This window comes from Ixodes scapularis, unplaced genomic scaffold (genome assembly GCF_016920785.2).
Source record: "Ixodes scapularis isolate PalLabHiFi unplaced genomic scaffold, ASM1692078v2 PGA_scaffold2__306_contigs__length_199485367, whole genome shotgun sequence".
In the NCBI taxonomy this organism is placed as follows: Eukaryota; Metazoa; Arthropoda; class Arachnida; order Ixodida; family Ixodidae; genus Ixodes; species Ixodes scapularis.
Window position 1 is genome coordinate 74,026,500 of NW_024609857.1, and position 17,640 is coordinate 74,044,139.

At 44.9% G+C, this 17,640-nt stretch overlaps 1 protein-coding gene across 2 annotated transcripts in view; it reads left to right on the forward strand.

Annotated features, from left to right (window-relative positions):
- The first annotated feature begins 373 nt into the window (after nucleotides 1-373).
- Nucleotides 374-17,640, forward strand: part of LOC8034565 (solute carrier family 41 member 1) — a 60,076-nt gene continuing 42,809 nt past the window's right edge. Inside the window, exons 1-3 of one of the 2 annotated variants that reach the window (XM_029989891.4) lie at nucleotides 374-696; nucleotides 2,370-2,415; nucleotides 14,186-14,322. In XM_029989891.4, coding sequence (XP_029845751.2) covers nucleotides 14,252-14,322 — 71 coding nt within the window. In that variant the 5' untranslated portion in view covers nucleotides 374-696; nucleotides 2,370-2,415; nucleotides 14,186-14,251. The remainder of the gene's footprint in view (nucleotides 697-2,369; nucleotides 2,416-14,185; nucleotides 14,323-17,640) is intronic. The other variant, XM_029989892.4, reaches the window with a different exon arrangement.

A 17,640-nucleotide genomic window follows, 5' to 3' on the forward strand; every position in this document is an offset into this window, starting at 1 on the left:
ACACACATATTTAGGTAATGGAATATGACCTCGCAGAATTAACCCTAAATTAATTCCACCTCAATTTCAAATAGGAACTTCGCGATAAAACATCAAAAACTACGTTTAAAGCTCGTTGGTTTAAAGGGGCTTTTCCGCATGTGTGACGTCATCGTGGCGCAACGACGGCACCAACGGTACTTGGGGAAACGCCCGTGTCATCAAGCCTTGTCCCCGCTGCAAAATGAACTCAAGAAAGGTAAACATGCCGTCAGGAAATTCCAGCGGAGGCGGCTGTCAACAAAGGCAGCCCACTGCACGGTCTTCTTATCGCGTTTAAAGTTGTACTGGTTGTACCGCTCTCCTCGCCAGCAGCGTGAAGGACAGTGCCCTCACTCCCCTGTTTTAAAAATGGAGAAAGCGAGATGCTGAGAGGGCGCGCAATGTCACTTCCGGTACGATTGCACGTGTTTTTGTCGAGCTGTTCTACTACAGCTTTCTTAGAACTACTCCCGTTGCGTCACGTGTTGTCAACGTCATGAATCGATTGAGCCAATAGCCGACATCGCAGGCAGCCGGCGCAGCCACTAGACCAATAAAACGCCGGATATTTCGTGACATCACGCCTGACTCGCAGCGATTGTTGCGATGACTACGGATTTCCGCGCCGTCAATGGCCAGGTGACTGAAGCAACCGGTCCACTGGGATAAACCTCGGTAAGTTCGCACTGCGTCTTTTCTGCACGAATTCGACGAATAATTGAGCCTGGTAAAACTTGAAACCGTCAAGTGTGAAGCGTAAACTAACCTGGGACCCGAAAATAAACCGCCAGGCTCGGAATCCTGCGAATTTTTCACGATAATCAAAGAAGCGCACGGAGACATACGAAGCTCTCCGGAGAGCCCGAACCGTGTGGGTATTCCCTGTGGCGTTGTGGCATTGTATGAAAACGCAGTCCTCGCCGTGAATTATATATCCGAACTTGGTCCTGCTGATGAGACGAGCTCGCGAAAGGTATATGTTGAGCTCAGCTTGCCGTCGAGTTGCGGCTAAATATGGCTGACGGTGACAGCAGAACATAACGGGATTGAATGGTGACCTTTCCACTTTCCTTTCTCCTTGGTTTATGTTTATTTTTGATCCGAATCCACCGGTGTGATTGTCCTGACCGGTTCTTGAACCTCGTCCGAACTCGCCCGTCACTGTTTGACGCGAAGACGACCATATCGCAGGGTTTGGTGGCGGTCGTGCCGATCCGCTTACGCCATTCAAACGTGCTTGTCGTGTGGCGTATCGCGTACCGAATAATAATATAAAGAGCTGTCGCTTCTAAAGTGCGATCGCGCTCCGCAGTAGCGGTTATATTTTGTCGAAAAACGGCCGGTGTGGGTGTCCGTACTACCAAGGTGGTTATTGCTGCTGGAAACCAGTTCACTGCTCTGCGCTGCTCGTCGTTGCACGTGTACTAATGACAGTGTTCGCGAATGAGGTCGTCGCTGTGTCTATTCCGAATTTTTGCTGTTTTCTTTTTTTTCTAATGACGTCTGGGTTTGACAATTGGGAGCAAAAAACGCAGTTAAAAAAAAGGAAAAGAAAACTCGCTTGTGTCAGGTTTCAGAAAAAAAATCCACAGAAGACACTTCGATAGCGCAACTTGTGAAGCTCTGCGAACTAAGTGCTGTGCGTTTCAAAGGAACTTGAGCGGTACATATGCTTGCTGATCAGTGTTCGTTTGCAGCGGCTACAATGAAATTCACTGTACGTTATTTTTTTATGGTTTTTGTATCTAAAAAGCGCGCTGGCAATCTATGTCCTTATCAATGAATGAACCATATACAACTCGGAGTCAATATTGGAGTACGAGATTACTCGAGTGGTAGCGTCTCTTATCGAATGATTGTTGTGTGCTTCCATTTCTTGCCTGCTGTCACAGCTATTGGTGTCAGGCTTCAAACCTTCTGCTTCAAGCTGTTATTGCTGCAGAGTTCCCTAGCCTAGCAGTTGTCTGCCTTTACAGTCGGTGAGAGGATGAGTTCAGGGGATCCCACCTCTCTCCACCTTGGCAGTGCGAACACTGGAGAGGAGGCGATCTCCTCTCCAGCATTTACTCTGCTAAAGTGGAAAGAGGGAGGAACTTCTGTATTCTTAACATGTCACCGATTGCAAGTAACATTAGGTAATGGGATGTGCTTTGTTGAGAAGGGGGCAAAAATTTTTTAGAAATATGTTTCGCTGGTCTATCTCCTGCTGTTCGGGTTGTTGCGCAGAATCGTGTCTCGGTCGAATCTGTCATGATCTCGTAGCACACATTCTGTGACCTCCTGTCTCTGTATATGCAAATCTTCCACTACCTTTCTCTGACAAGCGGCCTTTTATTTTGCATTTGCAGACGGTTCCTGAGCTCCATAGGATGTACCTCAGTTTACTCACCAAAGGTAAGCCGGCCTTCTTATCTTTATGGACCAAACAGTGAGCTGTCGGGGGAGTGTGCCATTGACACTTGTGGCGTCTCGTGATAAGAAATTTTGTACTTGCCGTAACAGTGTGACTGTCAAGCCTGCCTCGAAACAACCCTGCGGTGTGTTGTGTTTTTATTTGTTTACTTTTTTACAAAAAAAAAAAAAATTGCAGCGCTGAAACTTTGGCATTATAGCAGGTACAGGCCATAGATTAATACGCTTAATAAAGAACTAGAAAAACAACACTTGAATATACAGCCTCGGCTGTCTAGAAAGAGAATACATAAATGTAAAATATAAATAGCAACATGAAAAATCAAGGCCATTTCCTGAGGCAAGTTTTCCCACGTCGTCATTAATGAAAAAAGACTCATGTAACAGGTTCCAATTGGCAATTGTGTGTGGAAAAAATGAAAACTTCTTATAATCTGTCCTACAGAAAATTTCCCTTATCTTTCTGGAATGATCCACACAATTTGAAATGTAGGAAATATAGTTAGGTAACTCTATGTATTCGCTTTAATCAAAACCTGTCAAATCGTTAAAAATTGCGAGCAAGAACCTCAAGCAAAAATCTTTTGCGTCTGAACAATAAAGTAGATTTTTAATCTCTGCAACGCTATTGTTTCTATTATAATTTCCTGTTAGAAATCTCGCCGCACGGTTTTGAAGCTTCTCTAACTTATCTGCAAGGTACTTTTGTTGCGTGCCATTGATATAGAGCGAGCAATTTTACTAACAAAAATGGTAGTTTACAAAAGAAGATGTATGTTACAGTGACACATTCATTTAGCATGTCATAAAGCGGAGATAGATATCCACAAATATATGGAGCGCATTATGTTTTCTTGGCGCTTTTCATGAGTAGAGGGAGTGTGGCCTTGCTGTACCTCAGTACGCCCGTGCAGGGTGGTGCAAATAAAGCGAATGAATCTATAGCCTATCTGGTCTCGGTGTTTGAGTAAGAATCATACACTTATACCAGCTATTGACTACCAAACTGCTTGAAAATCTTCTTTTTCAAATCAAGGTTGCATAGAATATGTCATTTTTACAATTGAAAGATACAGAAGCTAGAGCTAGTTGGTTGTTACAGCTTCAATAAGTCATGTTCTTGTGTGGGACTTGCACAGAAAGACAATCTTAATAGTATAAAATATTGGCAGCGACCTTTATCTCGAAAGTCCTATAATGCACGGAATGTATTGTTTGAAGAGCTATCATTTAAATTCGTTCAGAAGACATTAAGAGTTGTTTTTGCGGGTGAAGAAGAACATGTTCCTTTTAAATTTTCATCACACTTCCCCTCGACATCACCATGCGCTACGGAGATTGTCGTCACGTCGTAACTATAGCAGGTAACGTGGAGCACAGACCTTAGTAAGTTCACATAGAAAGTCATCCAGCTGGCATAGAAATAGAGCACCCGGCTGCAGACTGAGAAGTTCCGAGTTCAAATCCTGGTGGGAAATGAGTATGTATCGGTTACTTGTGTGTATGCTTTTGCTTATATTGGCTTGGTAACCAAACCAGTTGTGCTGACGTGCCCTACCATAAGGTATGTAGGGACAGTTGGAAAGACAGGCTGTCAAAATTCTGGACATAGGAGGTCTTGTTATGAAGCATTACATGCTTTAAAAGAAAAAAATGACAGCACAAAGTGGAGTTTTTAAAATGAGCATACTAGAATATAAAGTACTTGGACAAGTTTTTGTTAATATTTTATTTTGTAAGAAGCAAGGTCTTGTTGAAACCTGTGTACACAGTTTACCACCGACAGCTTAAAACCATTGCAGAAAGGTGAATGGCGAGTACCTCACACTGGGGACCAGTTCTGCGCGCTTTTTTTAGAGTTCTTGGCATGGTTGCACCCCATTCTCAGATTAACTTTTGACTCGCACGTGAGCAGGCGATGCGAATCACGTGCCAACGTCGCCAAAGCAACTTCAGTGGGGCGTGCGTGTTTCTTGGCTCCAAAAGTTTGGACTGGGAGTTCTTGACAGGTAGCTGGGCAGTCAGGCGGCACCGTCAAGACATTCCCTTCCGCTCAGAGCCCCCACCCTTGACAGCCTGTGGAAATTACCTCGAGCTGTCTGACAATTCTTTCTTTCCACGTTTTTAGTGTCGGAGCAAGCGAGCACTCTATCTACTCCCAAAAATCTTGCAACAAAATAGCGTAACAATTGGTGAAGAACTATGCATCAAACGTAAAAAGGGGTTCTTTTTTTTTTTTTATTCTTATCATGCTTGTTATGGTACAAAATACAGTCCCTTTGAGAGACATCTGGCACGTCTGGAATCCGGTGAGGCTTTTGGACAGGACTCTTTGGTGAATTTCATGTAAACACCTACCAAGTTTTGGTGGGAGATACAAAAGACTTCATCTTCTACTTTATCTTTGTCATGTCAGATGCTTTTCCAATCTGTTTCAGATTTAAAATGTTGCAGCTATCTTTATTAAGTTGTGCTCTCTGTAACGTGAAATGATGTGGGATTGTCATCTAGCTTCATTAAAACAACCATTGTGTTGGCTCTTGCTAAATATGATGCGTTGATAGAATTTGACACACAAATTACCCAGGTGCGATTCGGATGCTACTGTTTTAGTCAATTCATTTCTTGCTGACTGCTGGATGTTTATACTTTAGGCCTTGCAGTTCTGGCAGTGCCAGTGCTAAATAGTCATCCATGCTGTGCAGCCACGGGGCTTCTGAGAGAATTTTCTTAATTTATTTATTTCAACGATTTAAAACTTGATATTGTATTCTGAGCAAAGTAGAAGGAATGCCAACAAAATTTAATTTGAGAAATTAAGTTTTAAAAACAGCCTGGAGAATATTTATATTTGCATATACTCCAGCATACTGGGTTCTATTTCCTCCTTGCCATTTCCTTTCTCTTTCTTTTCTGTTGGGAAAAATGCTTTGAGCAAGGAATAAGACTCAAAGAATGTCAAGGTGAATTTATTTTGGTGCAATATTTTTTTTTTGACTCAGATGAGCAAAAGACATGTACTATCGGATTCAAATGAAATGCGAACAGCGGAGCGCGTGGCCGTCGGTACATGCTGCGCCTCCTGGAGGCCTGTTGAAACTGATAAAACTGTGAGTTGGAGAGTAGAGCACCGCAAGGGTGTGCGTCCTACTCTGATGTGTTTGACCCTCGCCCAGCACAGCCCAAGCTTTGACACTTCGCCGGTGGTGTGTTGGAAGTTCCGTCACAGCCACTCTCGTTGGCTTGGCACGAGTCATGCGAAAAAGCTTGCCGCTCGCATCAGGAGCAGGCTGCTTGAGCATGCACGTGTATGTGGAGCATCATTGCAGCAGTCATGCTCCCTTCTAACTTGTGCAGTTTTTTTGTTTGCTTTTTGCTTAATATTTGGTATTATTTTTTGTGAACAGTATAGCAGAAAGTGTGCAAAATTCGAGACAGAATAACAAGAGGGGACACGGGACGGCTGCTCGCACCTAAGTGAAGTCAATTACCTCGGAAACTTTTAAATATCAGCTCCCAGCACTCTCCCTGCGTCTCCTGTGTGGCACTGGGATTGCCTAAATGCAGGTTCGCCAGCTCCCGCATTTGCCAAGCATTTTAATGAAATGCAATAACTTTATTATTGACATTTTGCAGGCAGCTGGAGTCCTGTTCAGCATGCTCTTCGAATTATCACCACCAATGTGTCAGAAGTGTGAAATAGAAGTTAAAGCAGTTCGTTCGTGCACGGAAGACCTGTGAAGCTTGATTGATGTCAGTTATCAGAACCACGCAGACGTCCTCATGAAGAACCTAGAACGTATGACGTTTGCAAAATGGTGGAACAGCGTGGGCGGGAAACTTGCCAGGAAGCATTTGTGCAAGCGTAAATAATAAACAATAAGGGAACACAAATGCTGCAACTGGCAAAAGGCTGAGGCCTCAGGCAGCGCTGCAGCAATAGCTGTCTGGGCAGGATTGCTTTCATTGTTGTATTTCACTAAGCTGGTCTTGGTGAGGAGCCAACTAATACTTTTTAAAGTCTCCTTCAGCGTCTGCAACGGCAGCCAGCGGCGTAGACTTTCCATCTTCGGGGGGGGGGGGGGGGGGCAGGGCAGGCAGGGGCAGGGGCAGGGGCAGGGGCAGGGGCAGGGGCAGGGGCAGGGGCAGGGGCAGGGGCAGGGCAGGGCAGGGGCAGGGGCAGGGGCAGTGGGCAGGCTGAGAAGCTCTCCTAGGGGGTGCGGTGCGGGGGTGCACATTATCTCTTCGCCAGAACTGGAGATTGGAGGTGACGAAAGCACGCTGGGATTTTATCTCCCATGTATTTTGTCAATAAAAGCAACGTGGGCGTTATTTTGTTTGCCTGCCCCTACTAGAAGCTCGTTACATGGCACGTAAACAGCGTCTTGGTAAGGATCATGGCCCGGGTCCAAAGGGGGCTCTGCCCCCCCCCCCCCCCCTAGATCTTACCAGGAGGGGCACGAGCCGCGATGCCCCCCCGAAACTACACCTATGATGGCAGCCATCTGACGAGGTAGACCTTCCGTCTTGTGGGATACCAGGTCCGAAGCTCACAGCCATGAAAATGCATATTAAGAAAATAAAAATTAGAAAAAACTGTGCAAGTTAGGAGGGAGCATGACTACAATAATGCTCCCTCCCTCGACCACCATAAAAATGCGTATTAAGAAAATAAAAATAAAAAAACTGTGGAAGTTAGGAGGGAGCATAACTGCAATAATGCTCCATTGACGCGCACTAAAGCACCCTGCTCATGCTGCGAGCAGCAAGCTTCCTCCCATGGATCATGCCGAGCTAACAAGAGTGACTGTGACGGAACTTCCAGTGCACCCCCGGCGCAGCGTCGAAGCTTGGGTTGTGCTGGGCGAGCGTCAAACACATGGGAGTAGAACGCGCACCCTCACGGCGCCCTACTCTCCAAGTCACAGTTTTATCATTTTCAAGAGGCCTCCAGGAGGCGCAACATGTACCGACGGCCACGTGCTCCGCTGTTCGCACTTCACTTGAACCCGATAGTACATGAGCAGTTGTATGCTCTGAGGGGTACCCCAGCGTTTTCTTCATAGAACTTGATTTGCCTGAATATTTACTAAACTCGCCAACAAATATTGTTGAAATAGTAGCTCGAATACTGCGTCAAATTGAAATTACAATTTTAGTCATCACCGTGTTTTTCAAAGGAAAAATCTCTAAGGGCAACAATGAAAATGTGACGGCAGCGGAAGGCAGGGGTTCACTCGCTGGACTGAAGACTTTGTTCCCCACTGATTACAAGCAGTTTCCTGGTGTCAAATGAATGCTTTGGAAGCTCGCACCATGCAGGCAGCAATACGAAACAAACTCTCAGCGTAGCTCATCCTTAGACTGCCCGCTTGACCTGCAAGCTTGCCTTTCAGTGAAGGCACTGAAAAGCTCGGGTATATTTAATTATTGGTTTTGGTATCATTTTCATTTGCCGACTTCACGATAACTACTCTGAATTTCGGGATACTAAACAGCATACCGGTAAGGGTAAGGGCCAGTGATTCTGAGAATATAGTTATGTAAAATCCCGAGAGATAGCCCTCCTAACATCACGAGGAAATCGGGAGAAAGTATGGGGTGGGCTTACTTTCAGTGTACAATCAAGGAAAGTTTAAAAAATTCTTTCAAGGTTGTTATGGTGGCAAAAGGCAACGAAGCAAAGATGACTGTACTTCCCAGTCAGCAACGTTCACTTATATCCCCCCCATAGCTATAACTACCTGCATTTACGCAGAGGCCGACACTACTGTAATTGATAATGGGCTATCTTTCAGTGTTTAAAAAATATAACAAATTAAGCCAAAAATAGGGGTGGGCTATCTTTCGGGGGAGGGGCATCTCTTGGGATTTTATGGTAGTTGGGGGAGCAAAAGTAATTGCCAGACTGCCCCTTTAAGGTTTGCACCACAACCATATTACCGCTGCTGCGCAGCATTTGAGGATTGATGATATAGATGAACGATCATCAAATCTTGGGGATTGCTTTGAGTGTGTGACTGATGAGCAACCATGTACATTTTCAACATGAAACGTCTACATTCTTTAGAGCACTTTGGGTATTTTACTGCAATATTTGAGCAGGACATGGAAAAGGTGGTCTGTTACACCATGAAAAAAAAAAAAGACAGTAGCTCTCAGTTCTTTGGTTGCTCTGCCACTTTTGAAATCATTCCTCCCCAATGCCATTCTGAATAATTTCAAATTGTCTTCTCAGTTGACTATTCAAATGCTTCCTTTGAAAGGAGACAGATTTGGGGTGCAAATGAGCATTGTATTGTGAAGGCCACAAAGAAATGGTGAGCTCTGAGAATCCAAGGGCATTTAAGGCACGACACGACAGCCCTTCTTGGCGAGAGAACAGTAGCAGTCTGGGGTTACGATGCACGACATTTTGAGGCCCCTTGAGTGACAGCCATTGTCATTATAGGCCGCATGCCAGACATCTGAAGGGCACGATTGACAATCTCCCTTCGTCTTCGTAATGCACGCCACATGCTGCGGTGCCGCTTGAGTCATCAGCTAGAATTCTGCCCGACATTTTAGACAACCTTTTGGTTGAATTTTGCTAGCACGAAAGGTTCAAATGTGTTCTTTTCGTTTCTTGGTTTAAGGTTGCTTTGGTTTTGCACTCCTGTCCTTCAATAGAATTTGTGATTGCTGCTGCAATGTCTTCAGCAAGGCCGAGAGTCTTTCTCTGTGCCTGTCATTGGGGGGGGGGGGGGGGGGGAAGAGGAGGAGGAGGAGGAGGGGGAGGGGAGGGAGGAGGGAGAGAGGGAGGGGGGAGGGAGGAGAGCGAGCAAGCCTCTCTTTGTGCAATCTTTGGTTTGCTAGGTCATCCAAAGGGGGCACAATGTAAATACCCAGTGGACTCGTTGGAGAATTCTCGGATGTGGGTTGCTCTCGTAACGAGCAACTTGCACCGGGAATGGGAGAGAGTTGCCTCTTCCCAGCTGCCAGCCGGTCTTTAAAAAAAAAAGCTGTTGGGGGTTATCATATGTTTGCTTGCCATGGTATCCCCATAGTCGGAAGTACCAATATCCAGTTGTGAAGTTTATTTCTTTTCCCAAAGAGTAGGATTTCCGGAAATGGTTTACTCACCTAGAGCAAAGTGACACATCCTACCTACTTCGTCTTAGCTCTGTGTCATGGGGGGCACCTAGCTAGAGGGCGAAAATGAGCATTGCCAGGAATAGTGACGTTCAGGAACTGATATTCTGCAGGTGTGACGTGGGCTTGTGTGTAATTCAATTTTTTTTTATTGCTAAAATATTTTATTTTTTGATGCAGACGTGTAGTTTTTCACTCCATATTTTACTAGCTTCGTTGGCAACGTGGTCCAAATGGTGTAGTTGCGATGATGCTCTCTAGGAAGGAGTAGGGAGTTACGGAGCCTTGGATGATATTAATGAATTTTCTAAAAGAAACAAGCATAATTTTTTACGAGTGTTTGCAATCTGGATATACAGCTGGTTTTTAAGTGCAGATACAGCAGTTGTTGAATAGCAGTTAATGGGGTCTAGTATGTGTGGTATTGCCCATTAAGTTTTATATTGAGTGTGTGAACCGTCTTACGGCGGGAATACCAGGGATGGGTTCCTTGGCTTTCCTTATTAAGGTTACTGGAAATTCCTCAAGATAAAAACCTTTTTGACTTCCTCTGATCTACACTGTATTTCACATTTTTATGACGGTGCGATTTATATCCATCTTTTCTTATATGTATGAACTTCTAACCACAGAAATTTGCCACGTGTTCAATTCGTTGGCAAGAATATTGAAACTTGGTCTCACTTGCGTATATATCGCAATCGGATACACATCTGTGGGCTTTTCAAGGCAGTTTTGCTACATCACTTACAGGTGTACCAAATTTTATCTGAAAACAGTTTTTATAGGGGGGTGGAATTCACACGAAGGTGCAACTTATATACCAAAACATGCATTACTTCGTTTCACCTCAAGTTCAAGCGAAGCCAATGCTACACCCCGAGAAACCGAATCAAGCAGCATCAAAAGTACAACGTCACGGAATTCGTAATATTTCTGTACATGTGCTGTCATCGGATAGACGAATCAAGTGCAGCAAATGTGCTGCGGCTTCTAGCTTTTAGCATCCGTGTTCGCGTTTGCATATGCCCAAGCCCTCGATTGTTTTCGGACTTTGAATGTACCAAAATAAACTAGTAGACTATTTCATCATATCAGGAGGGAATGGAGAAGGTGGGTGAGAGGAAAATTTCGTAACGGACAGATGCAGTTGCGCCGATGGCTTATCGCTCCCTAGTTACAATTGGACTTGTCACAGGAGCTAGCCACATGTGTGTTGAAATGCGCAAAGGGAGGTTGCTGAGCTCGTATGGCAAAGTATGCAGCCCGCCCGATGCGACAAAAAAAAAAGGCGACCTCAAACGCCTGGAATCGCTTTCCGAACGCCACTTAGTGTAGGGGAAGCCGAATGGGATTTTAAAAAAGTCACAAATATTGCATAGCTGCTTTTTACTGCAGTAAGTTTGCCTACCCTGAGGCAGTGACGTACGTATCCAGTCTGGAGTGGCAGTTCTGCTGGTGCAGCATGGCTCATAACGTTGGGTATTTATGTGCATTGCCTAGGTGCAATTAAATGCGTGCTGGCACGCTCGGTCATGTTGAAAATGGCAGAAAGAAGAATTTAGCTGGCGATACCCAAGTTCGCGGCGTGAGCTCTCTCTTCACATGTTGACTGAGGAGCTACGGTATGTTGAACTGGATTTTGAACCTCCTCGATATGGTGCAAAGTTTCAAAGTGCAGGCAATGAACGACTAAGGCCTGACGACAAAGACGAAACATAAGACAACGCTTTCGTCATTGTTGTCCATTTTCTAGTTTGGGAAATCGGTTTATCGGATGCTATTGCTTTATTCGTAGGACTTTTCACCTTTCTCGAATTACTCTAAGCACACATTTAGGAGTGACTCTTTGTATTTGGTGAGATTTTTTTTCTTGGTCCTTGCATAAGTTTGTTGGAATTGCTTGCAGCAGAAGAGCTGCTTTTTGAGGTTAGGCATTTGCACTGTTGTGACGAACTAGCCAGCTATTGTCGGAGATGGTTCGTTGTGTCTGTCACCGAGTAAGAAGTAACAAGAATTAATATTTTTGTGAAATCAGGCTCATTATTTGGAAGTGAGGTAACAGAAAACAGCACTGCAGTGCAACCTCGGGGACCTGTAAGAAAAATCCGCCTGGCAGAAATAGACTTCATCCAAAACTGACGCGCCCCATTGCGGCGAAATACCACGCAGTGCACTCTGGGAACTAGTTGGCCACTCAGTTTCGGTTTCAACTCAGCAGCTTCGTCTCATGCTATCACGCTGCGACTGAATGCGCTGTTTGCGTTTTCGATTATTTGTTTTTTTACGAATATACAATACACTCATTCTCGAGCGATACAAGACGAAGACCGAGGCACTTTCTCTGGTTCCCGAAACACCGGATATTGTGCATGCGTATGCAAACGTAGTAAGATGTGGCTTAGTCACCTCACCCCTTGAGTGCATCTTTGAGCTCAATGTCAGTACGTCTAGTACCAGTGAACTACAACTGAAATTCGGTCAGTTTGAGCCCTACACGTGTATTTTGTTTGCCCAACGTCCACTTCTTGCAACTTCATTGGGCGAAAAGCAAGCCACATCCTCACAGGAGTATCGAAGATGAGCCCAGTGTTGGCGCATGAAGTTTTAAGGAAACGCAATAAATTCGACCTCACTACTGCACAAAAGTTGCTATGATGTCTTCCTCGTGTCATCACATATCTCACACTCAAATGTTATGCTGATAGAAGATTAAATTTTCGCAAACACTGAGATCGGCTAGCTACGACGGAGGCTTTAACAAGCATCCCCTACTCCTCGCTAAGCCTTTTTGGACGAGCTTTTACTGATGCCTAAGATCTGTGCCTGAACGATGTGTCGGAAATTATCTCGGCATACTCAGTCAGGAAGAAAGCAAACACATAACAAATATTGTGGCCATTAGCAACCGTCAAATGCGCTTTGAATAATTTCGTTCGTTTGGCGCACCGCATAGGGGTTCATGCCCGTCCGGTGCACTTCCGGTGAACGGTGCGACATTTTCACACACGTGCTCGACTTTTGCTTTCTTAAAAACGGTTTGTATGTGCGAGTGTGCCTATATGATTGCAGGATAACTTTATGCACATATGCGATGTTGAATATTAGTGGAATGCAAGTGGGTGGGGACTTCACTTCGTGCGGGGCAGTGCAGATGAGAAATGAAAAGTGTGTTCAAATGGAGCTTTTCAGTGGCGACTCCGAGTTTTACCTCGCGTACTCAGGTGTATTAAGAAAAACAGTAATTGCAAAAAGTTATATTTCGTCTATGGACGCACGAAACAAACTTCCTGATCAACAACACTAATGTAAAGGTGCGAGCTTGATGTATGCATATTTATTGGTTGCTACAGCTTGTTGATTCGTACACAAGGAAGATACCCGAGCTTCGCAGCGTCGAGATTTCGAGCACTGGCTCGTCCACTTCCCTCGAAACGCTAACAGAAAGGCTCGAGTACAAAAATACAACAAGCATGCGTTAAGACAAGCTATACGTCCCGGGCTTGTGTTAAAGATCATAGGTCTGGCCATTTAGGTTAGTTTAGAGACCACAAATGATGCTCTTGGGACCAGAAAACATGATATAACAGCCGTTTATAGTCCACGCTCTGTGTATAATCTCTTGCCGAAGTATCGATCGAAACCGAAACCATGCCACTATCCTCCCTTGCCAACTAGTTCCCAGAGTGCAACATGCGCCGTGTTGCATGCAGGGATTTATGGAAGTAGTCTATTTTCTCTCTTTTCCCCCTGTGTCCCCGCTTGCCCTTCTGGTCCTTTTCACACAAAACCAGCCCCTTGACTAATCTTTTCCAGTCTTTCGAAATCCTATTGCACCCTACCATATGTGGTAGACAGAAAGTGAGCTTGGAAAAGGCAAGAATGAAAGGAGGAGCTAAGGTTCCCCCTTTCCACTTGCAATTAGGCCTCTAAAAAGATATGAAACATATTTCGTCAAATAAACATAGCCCACAAAAAAAAAAAGAAAAAAAAAGTGTAATATATTTGTTGCAAAATTTCTTTTGATCTAGGAGTGAATTCAAAACATAGCTTAGTTTCAGGGTCAACTTCTCGAAATAAAAGTATGTTTCGGAATTGCTTCTTACTGAGAATATGTCTTTTGACATAGCAAATATTGTGTCGAAAATGTTTTTTCTTGTTCCGGGAAAGTGTATTTTGTGATTCGTGTCTCCTATATCCAGAACTGAAACAAAAGTTTTGAGGGAGTAAAAAGTAATTGTGTTTCATGTAGGTTTAGACGGCAGGAAATTATTCGGCTCTAGTGGGCGCGTGGTGCCATCGCATAGCCGAGAAATATTGCCAGTGCGGTACTGCCACTAGCCCGGCATCTTTAGTCTGTATTACGCAGTAACGATAAACGAGGGCACGATGCCGTGGGGATTGAATGCAGGATCCCTGGGTCCTGCAGCAAGAGGTTTCGCTTTACGTGCTCCAAGCCACAGTGCGTCGACACACGCAGCCACCGATGCCCACTTTGGGGAGTCTGGCATCTCTTTAAGTGCATGAAAACTAAGAAATATGCTGTAAAGTGTCCGACAACCGTGTCGTTCGGCCTCCTTCACTGTGCCCAGTGTAAGAGCGTTCCCGTCTCGTTGTCCAGGGTTGTGTGAAAGCTACTTCCCGCTGAGGGCCGCCTGCGAGCAGCGGCTTCCGGACGGCACCTGCCATGGCAGCGGGGCACAAGAGCGGCGCTTCCCGTGAGATCGCGCAGCCCCAGGACCCGCACGCCCTTACGAGGTAACAGCCCTTTTTGAATCACTTTGCACGCAACATGCTCGGTGCACTGGCCACGGGAGAATGTGCGGACGAACGTGTTGGCACCTTGTCCGTTACCATCCACACTGAAGAAAATCGGCGTTTACTTGTGTCACTTCCAGATAACTCGTGTGATTATTTTTGGTGGGTAACGTTAAGCGTAGTAATTTCCTTCTGTAAATCTTTTTTTGTAACTAATGGTTACTTAGTGTATGTGCGAACAGCCTCCGAAGAAGACAATTATGTGTGTGAAGAAGAATTGTACTAAAGCAAAGTTGTTCGTTAAATTTTTGTCCCATTTCGTCTTTTTTTCGTTTGTTTCTGTAAGTTCAAGCTGACCCTTGACCAGCGTGTAGTCACTAGATCAACTAAGACCTGTAACCTCTTCCCAGCTCCAGAGCCAAGTCGTGAAGAGAAGCCAGTGCAAGATAGTCTGGTTTCCCCAACGCTCGCGCGGCATCAAGTTTGTCTCCTTTTAGACTCGTTCCACCACTGTGTCGGGGAACAGTTCATTTGCCTGAGTAATTTGGCATTGTGGGAGGGTGTTTCACCGTTCCATCGCCGCAGAGAACTTTTGGCTCATGGAGCGTCAGGGGTGAAACAGCTGCTGCATATGCGCCATTTTGCGCCAGACGCATTTCTCTGCGCCATCCTGTGCCATTTCGCAGAAACTGCGCCACAGCCAATACCTTGCGCCATTATGCACCAAGTCGCACAACGTGCGCCAAAGAAATTGTATTTTGTCTTGGTTTTGGTTTCTATCGACTTGATTGGCAACAATGAGTGCGTTTAGCTTGGTCGGCCTTGCAATCCTTTGTTCTGTTTATTCTCCCTGTGTATCCCGAGTCGGAAGTGCGTGAAAAAACTCGGGGGTCGCATTCTAAGCGCTACACCACCTGCGACTGGATTGTTATTCTTTAACCATAAGCGGTTAAGCAAGTCGGCCGAGGAGAGGTCCAGTCGTTAAGCATCAGATTGCCTGAGGCTCTGCGGCCCGGGATCCGGACGTCAGCCTGTTGAACACATTAGCAAAAGATTCCTTTGAGTACTTCATCGTTAAAAGTTGGAACCGCATTCCCGCAAGATAAATCGTGATTTGATAGAACTGAAACGCGGTCCGATCCGAAACCTTGCTGGCCAGCAGCTCTCACTCGAGCGGTAGATCTGCTCGGCGTACTTTAACCTTGCTCCTGCTTATCGCTTCGAATACAATAACTCCGTTAATCGTAGTCTGCTACTTCGACATTGAGTTGCACAAAAGAATAAACTCGAAATTTGTTGCCCCGCTCCTCCGTGCAACTGCACGTCCGTTGCTTACGCACGTCTTGTGGTTCGCACATATAGTGTAATTGCTATGTCGAGCACGTGTGGGTTGTGCGATAAGCAGTGCTGGTTGGCATTTTGAGTAGCTGAAAGCCACTCAGAAAATTTAAAGGACACTATCTTCAGAAACATACGGTATTTGCTTTTTGGTTCTCATTAAGGCTCACAAAGTTTCAAGTTTTCGCATTTGTTACACTGTTATCCCATCTACCCAGGTTCCTAACCACTCATATTCATCTGTGTTGCTAAGCACAATTGAAATTGCTCCTATGCTTGTCTAAGACACAAGCTGAAGTGCAATGAAAAGTGATCAGAGCTGCTCCTAGCCTGCTCCAGAATGTAGTTTTAGCTGCTCCCAACCTGCTCCAAAACAGCTCAGCTGATCCCAAGGCTGCTCCCAAGTACTTTTAATGAGTTCCACCCCCGAGTGTCGTGTTAACCCTTTAAGTGCCTTGGACGAGCTGAGCTCGTCGGCCACTTTTTGGCTAAAAATGCCGTGGATGAGCTCAACTCGTCCAGTGGTTCTTTCGGTAGCCCTCAATTCCACGAACGAGGTAGGCTCATCCAAGTAGTTTGCGGCGCTGATCATAGATGGCAGCACTCGTTTTAGTTGGCGCATTTGTTTTTTCGCCGCCGCTGATTTTTGCGTAATAAAGTTTTAAAATTTTATCTTTATTACTAGAGGAATAGAACTTATAAATAAAAAGAAGATATGGCACTTTTAGGTTACTTTTTGAAAAAAAAGGGGTTAAAGTGCATCCTCAGTTGGCACCTGAGATTTTGCTGAGTGATTTGGTTTTTTTGGCTGCCGTTGTGAAGCCCCCAGGAAGGTTTCTCTTTCATGTTCCTTTCATCAGTTCTTACTGTGTTTGTGCTTTGTTTCTATGAAAAGAGAGCTCTGACGAAATATTGATGGTCGTCGATTTTAAAGCATGAGTTTCTTTTTAGAGCTAATTCCCATCCCATAATCTTGTTCGTCCGTCTGTCCGTCCATCCATCTGTTCCTTTCCCCAGCGTGGAAATTGATGTTGCGAGACCTGACATTACGGGACATACAGACCAATTCAGTTTTTCCGCTAAATTTACCAGAAAAAATTGACATGACGTGACCTCAACACCAATTTAGTTTCCCCGCTAAATTTGGCAGGAAAATTAGTGCCACGTAACTTATACACCAATTCAGTTACTCGCTAAATTTAGCAGGGAAATTACATCTTCTGACGTAGACACCAATCCAGTTTCCCTGCTATGTTTAGTGGGGAAATCGACGTCACGTGACCTATACAACCATTCAGTTTTCCCGCTACTTTTAGCGGGAAAGTATATGTCACGTGACACATCGATTTCCTATATTTGGTGTTCCGTGTTCTTGGATAAATCCTAAAAACTCAAAAACATCTGCCGGTAAAATATTAGTCAATTCGGATTCATCCGACAAACTCCGAATTCTAATGTGCCACCGCCCCCCAAATAAATAAATAAATAAATAAATAAAGACGGCATTTTACAATTAAGTTTGATCAGCGGACAGGGTCAATTGTCTTGGGAAAATGCCACTACAGTTGCCCTTCAAATCTTGGATCATTGACAAAAGGGTTCTTACCGCTTATCTCGTCGAGGCCTTCCAACAATACCTTCTATACCATTCTACTTAAAGTGGCACCTTTGTCCACATATCAGAAGAATGCGAATGCGGCCATGAGGGGTTAGTCCCCTTTGATGCGACGACGGCGGATCAATTGCGAGCGGCGAACGTCTAAAATCTTGTGCCAAAAATCTTGAAACATTTGCTGGTCCTTGCTTGACTAGGACAAGCTTGATGAATTGTAGTCTACTGTTTTCCACGGACGTTTGCGACGGCTTCAGACGCTGGGCAAAACAGGCTCGTGCCTTTGAGTTGATGTTTATACAACTTCTGATGTCACAACAAGATGGCAGTCTAGTAAAGTTGCAAGTTAGTAGTTTCGGTTTACGTTT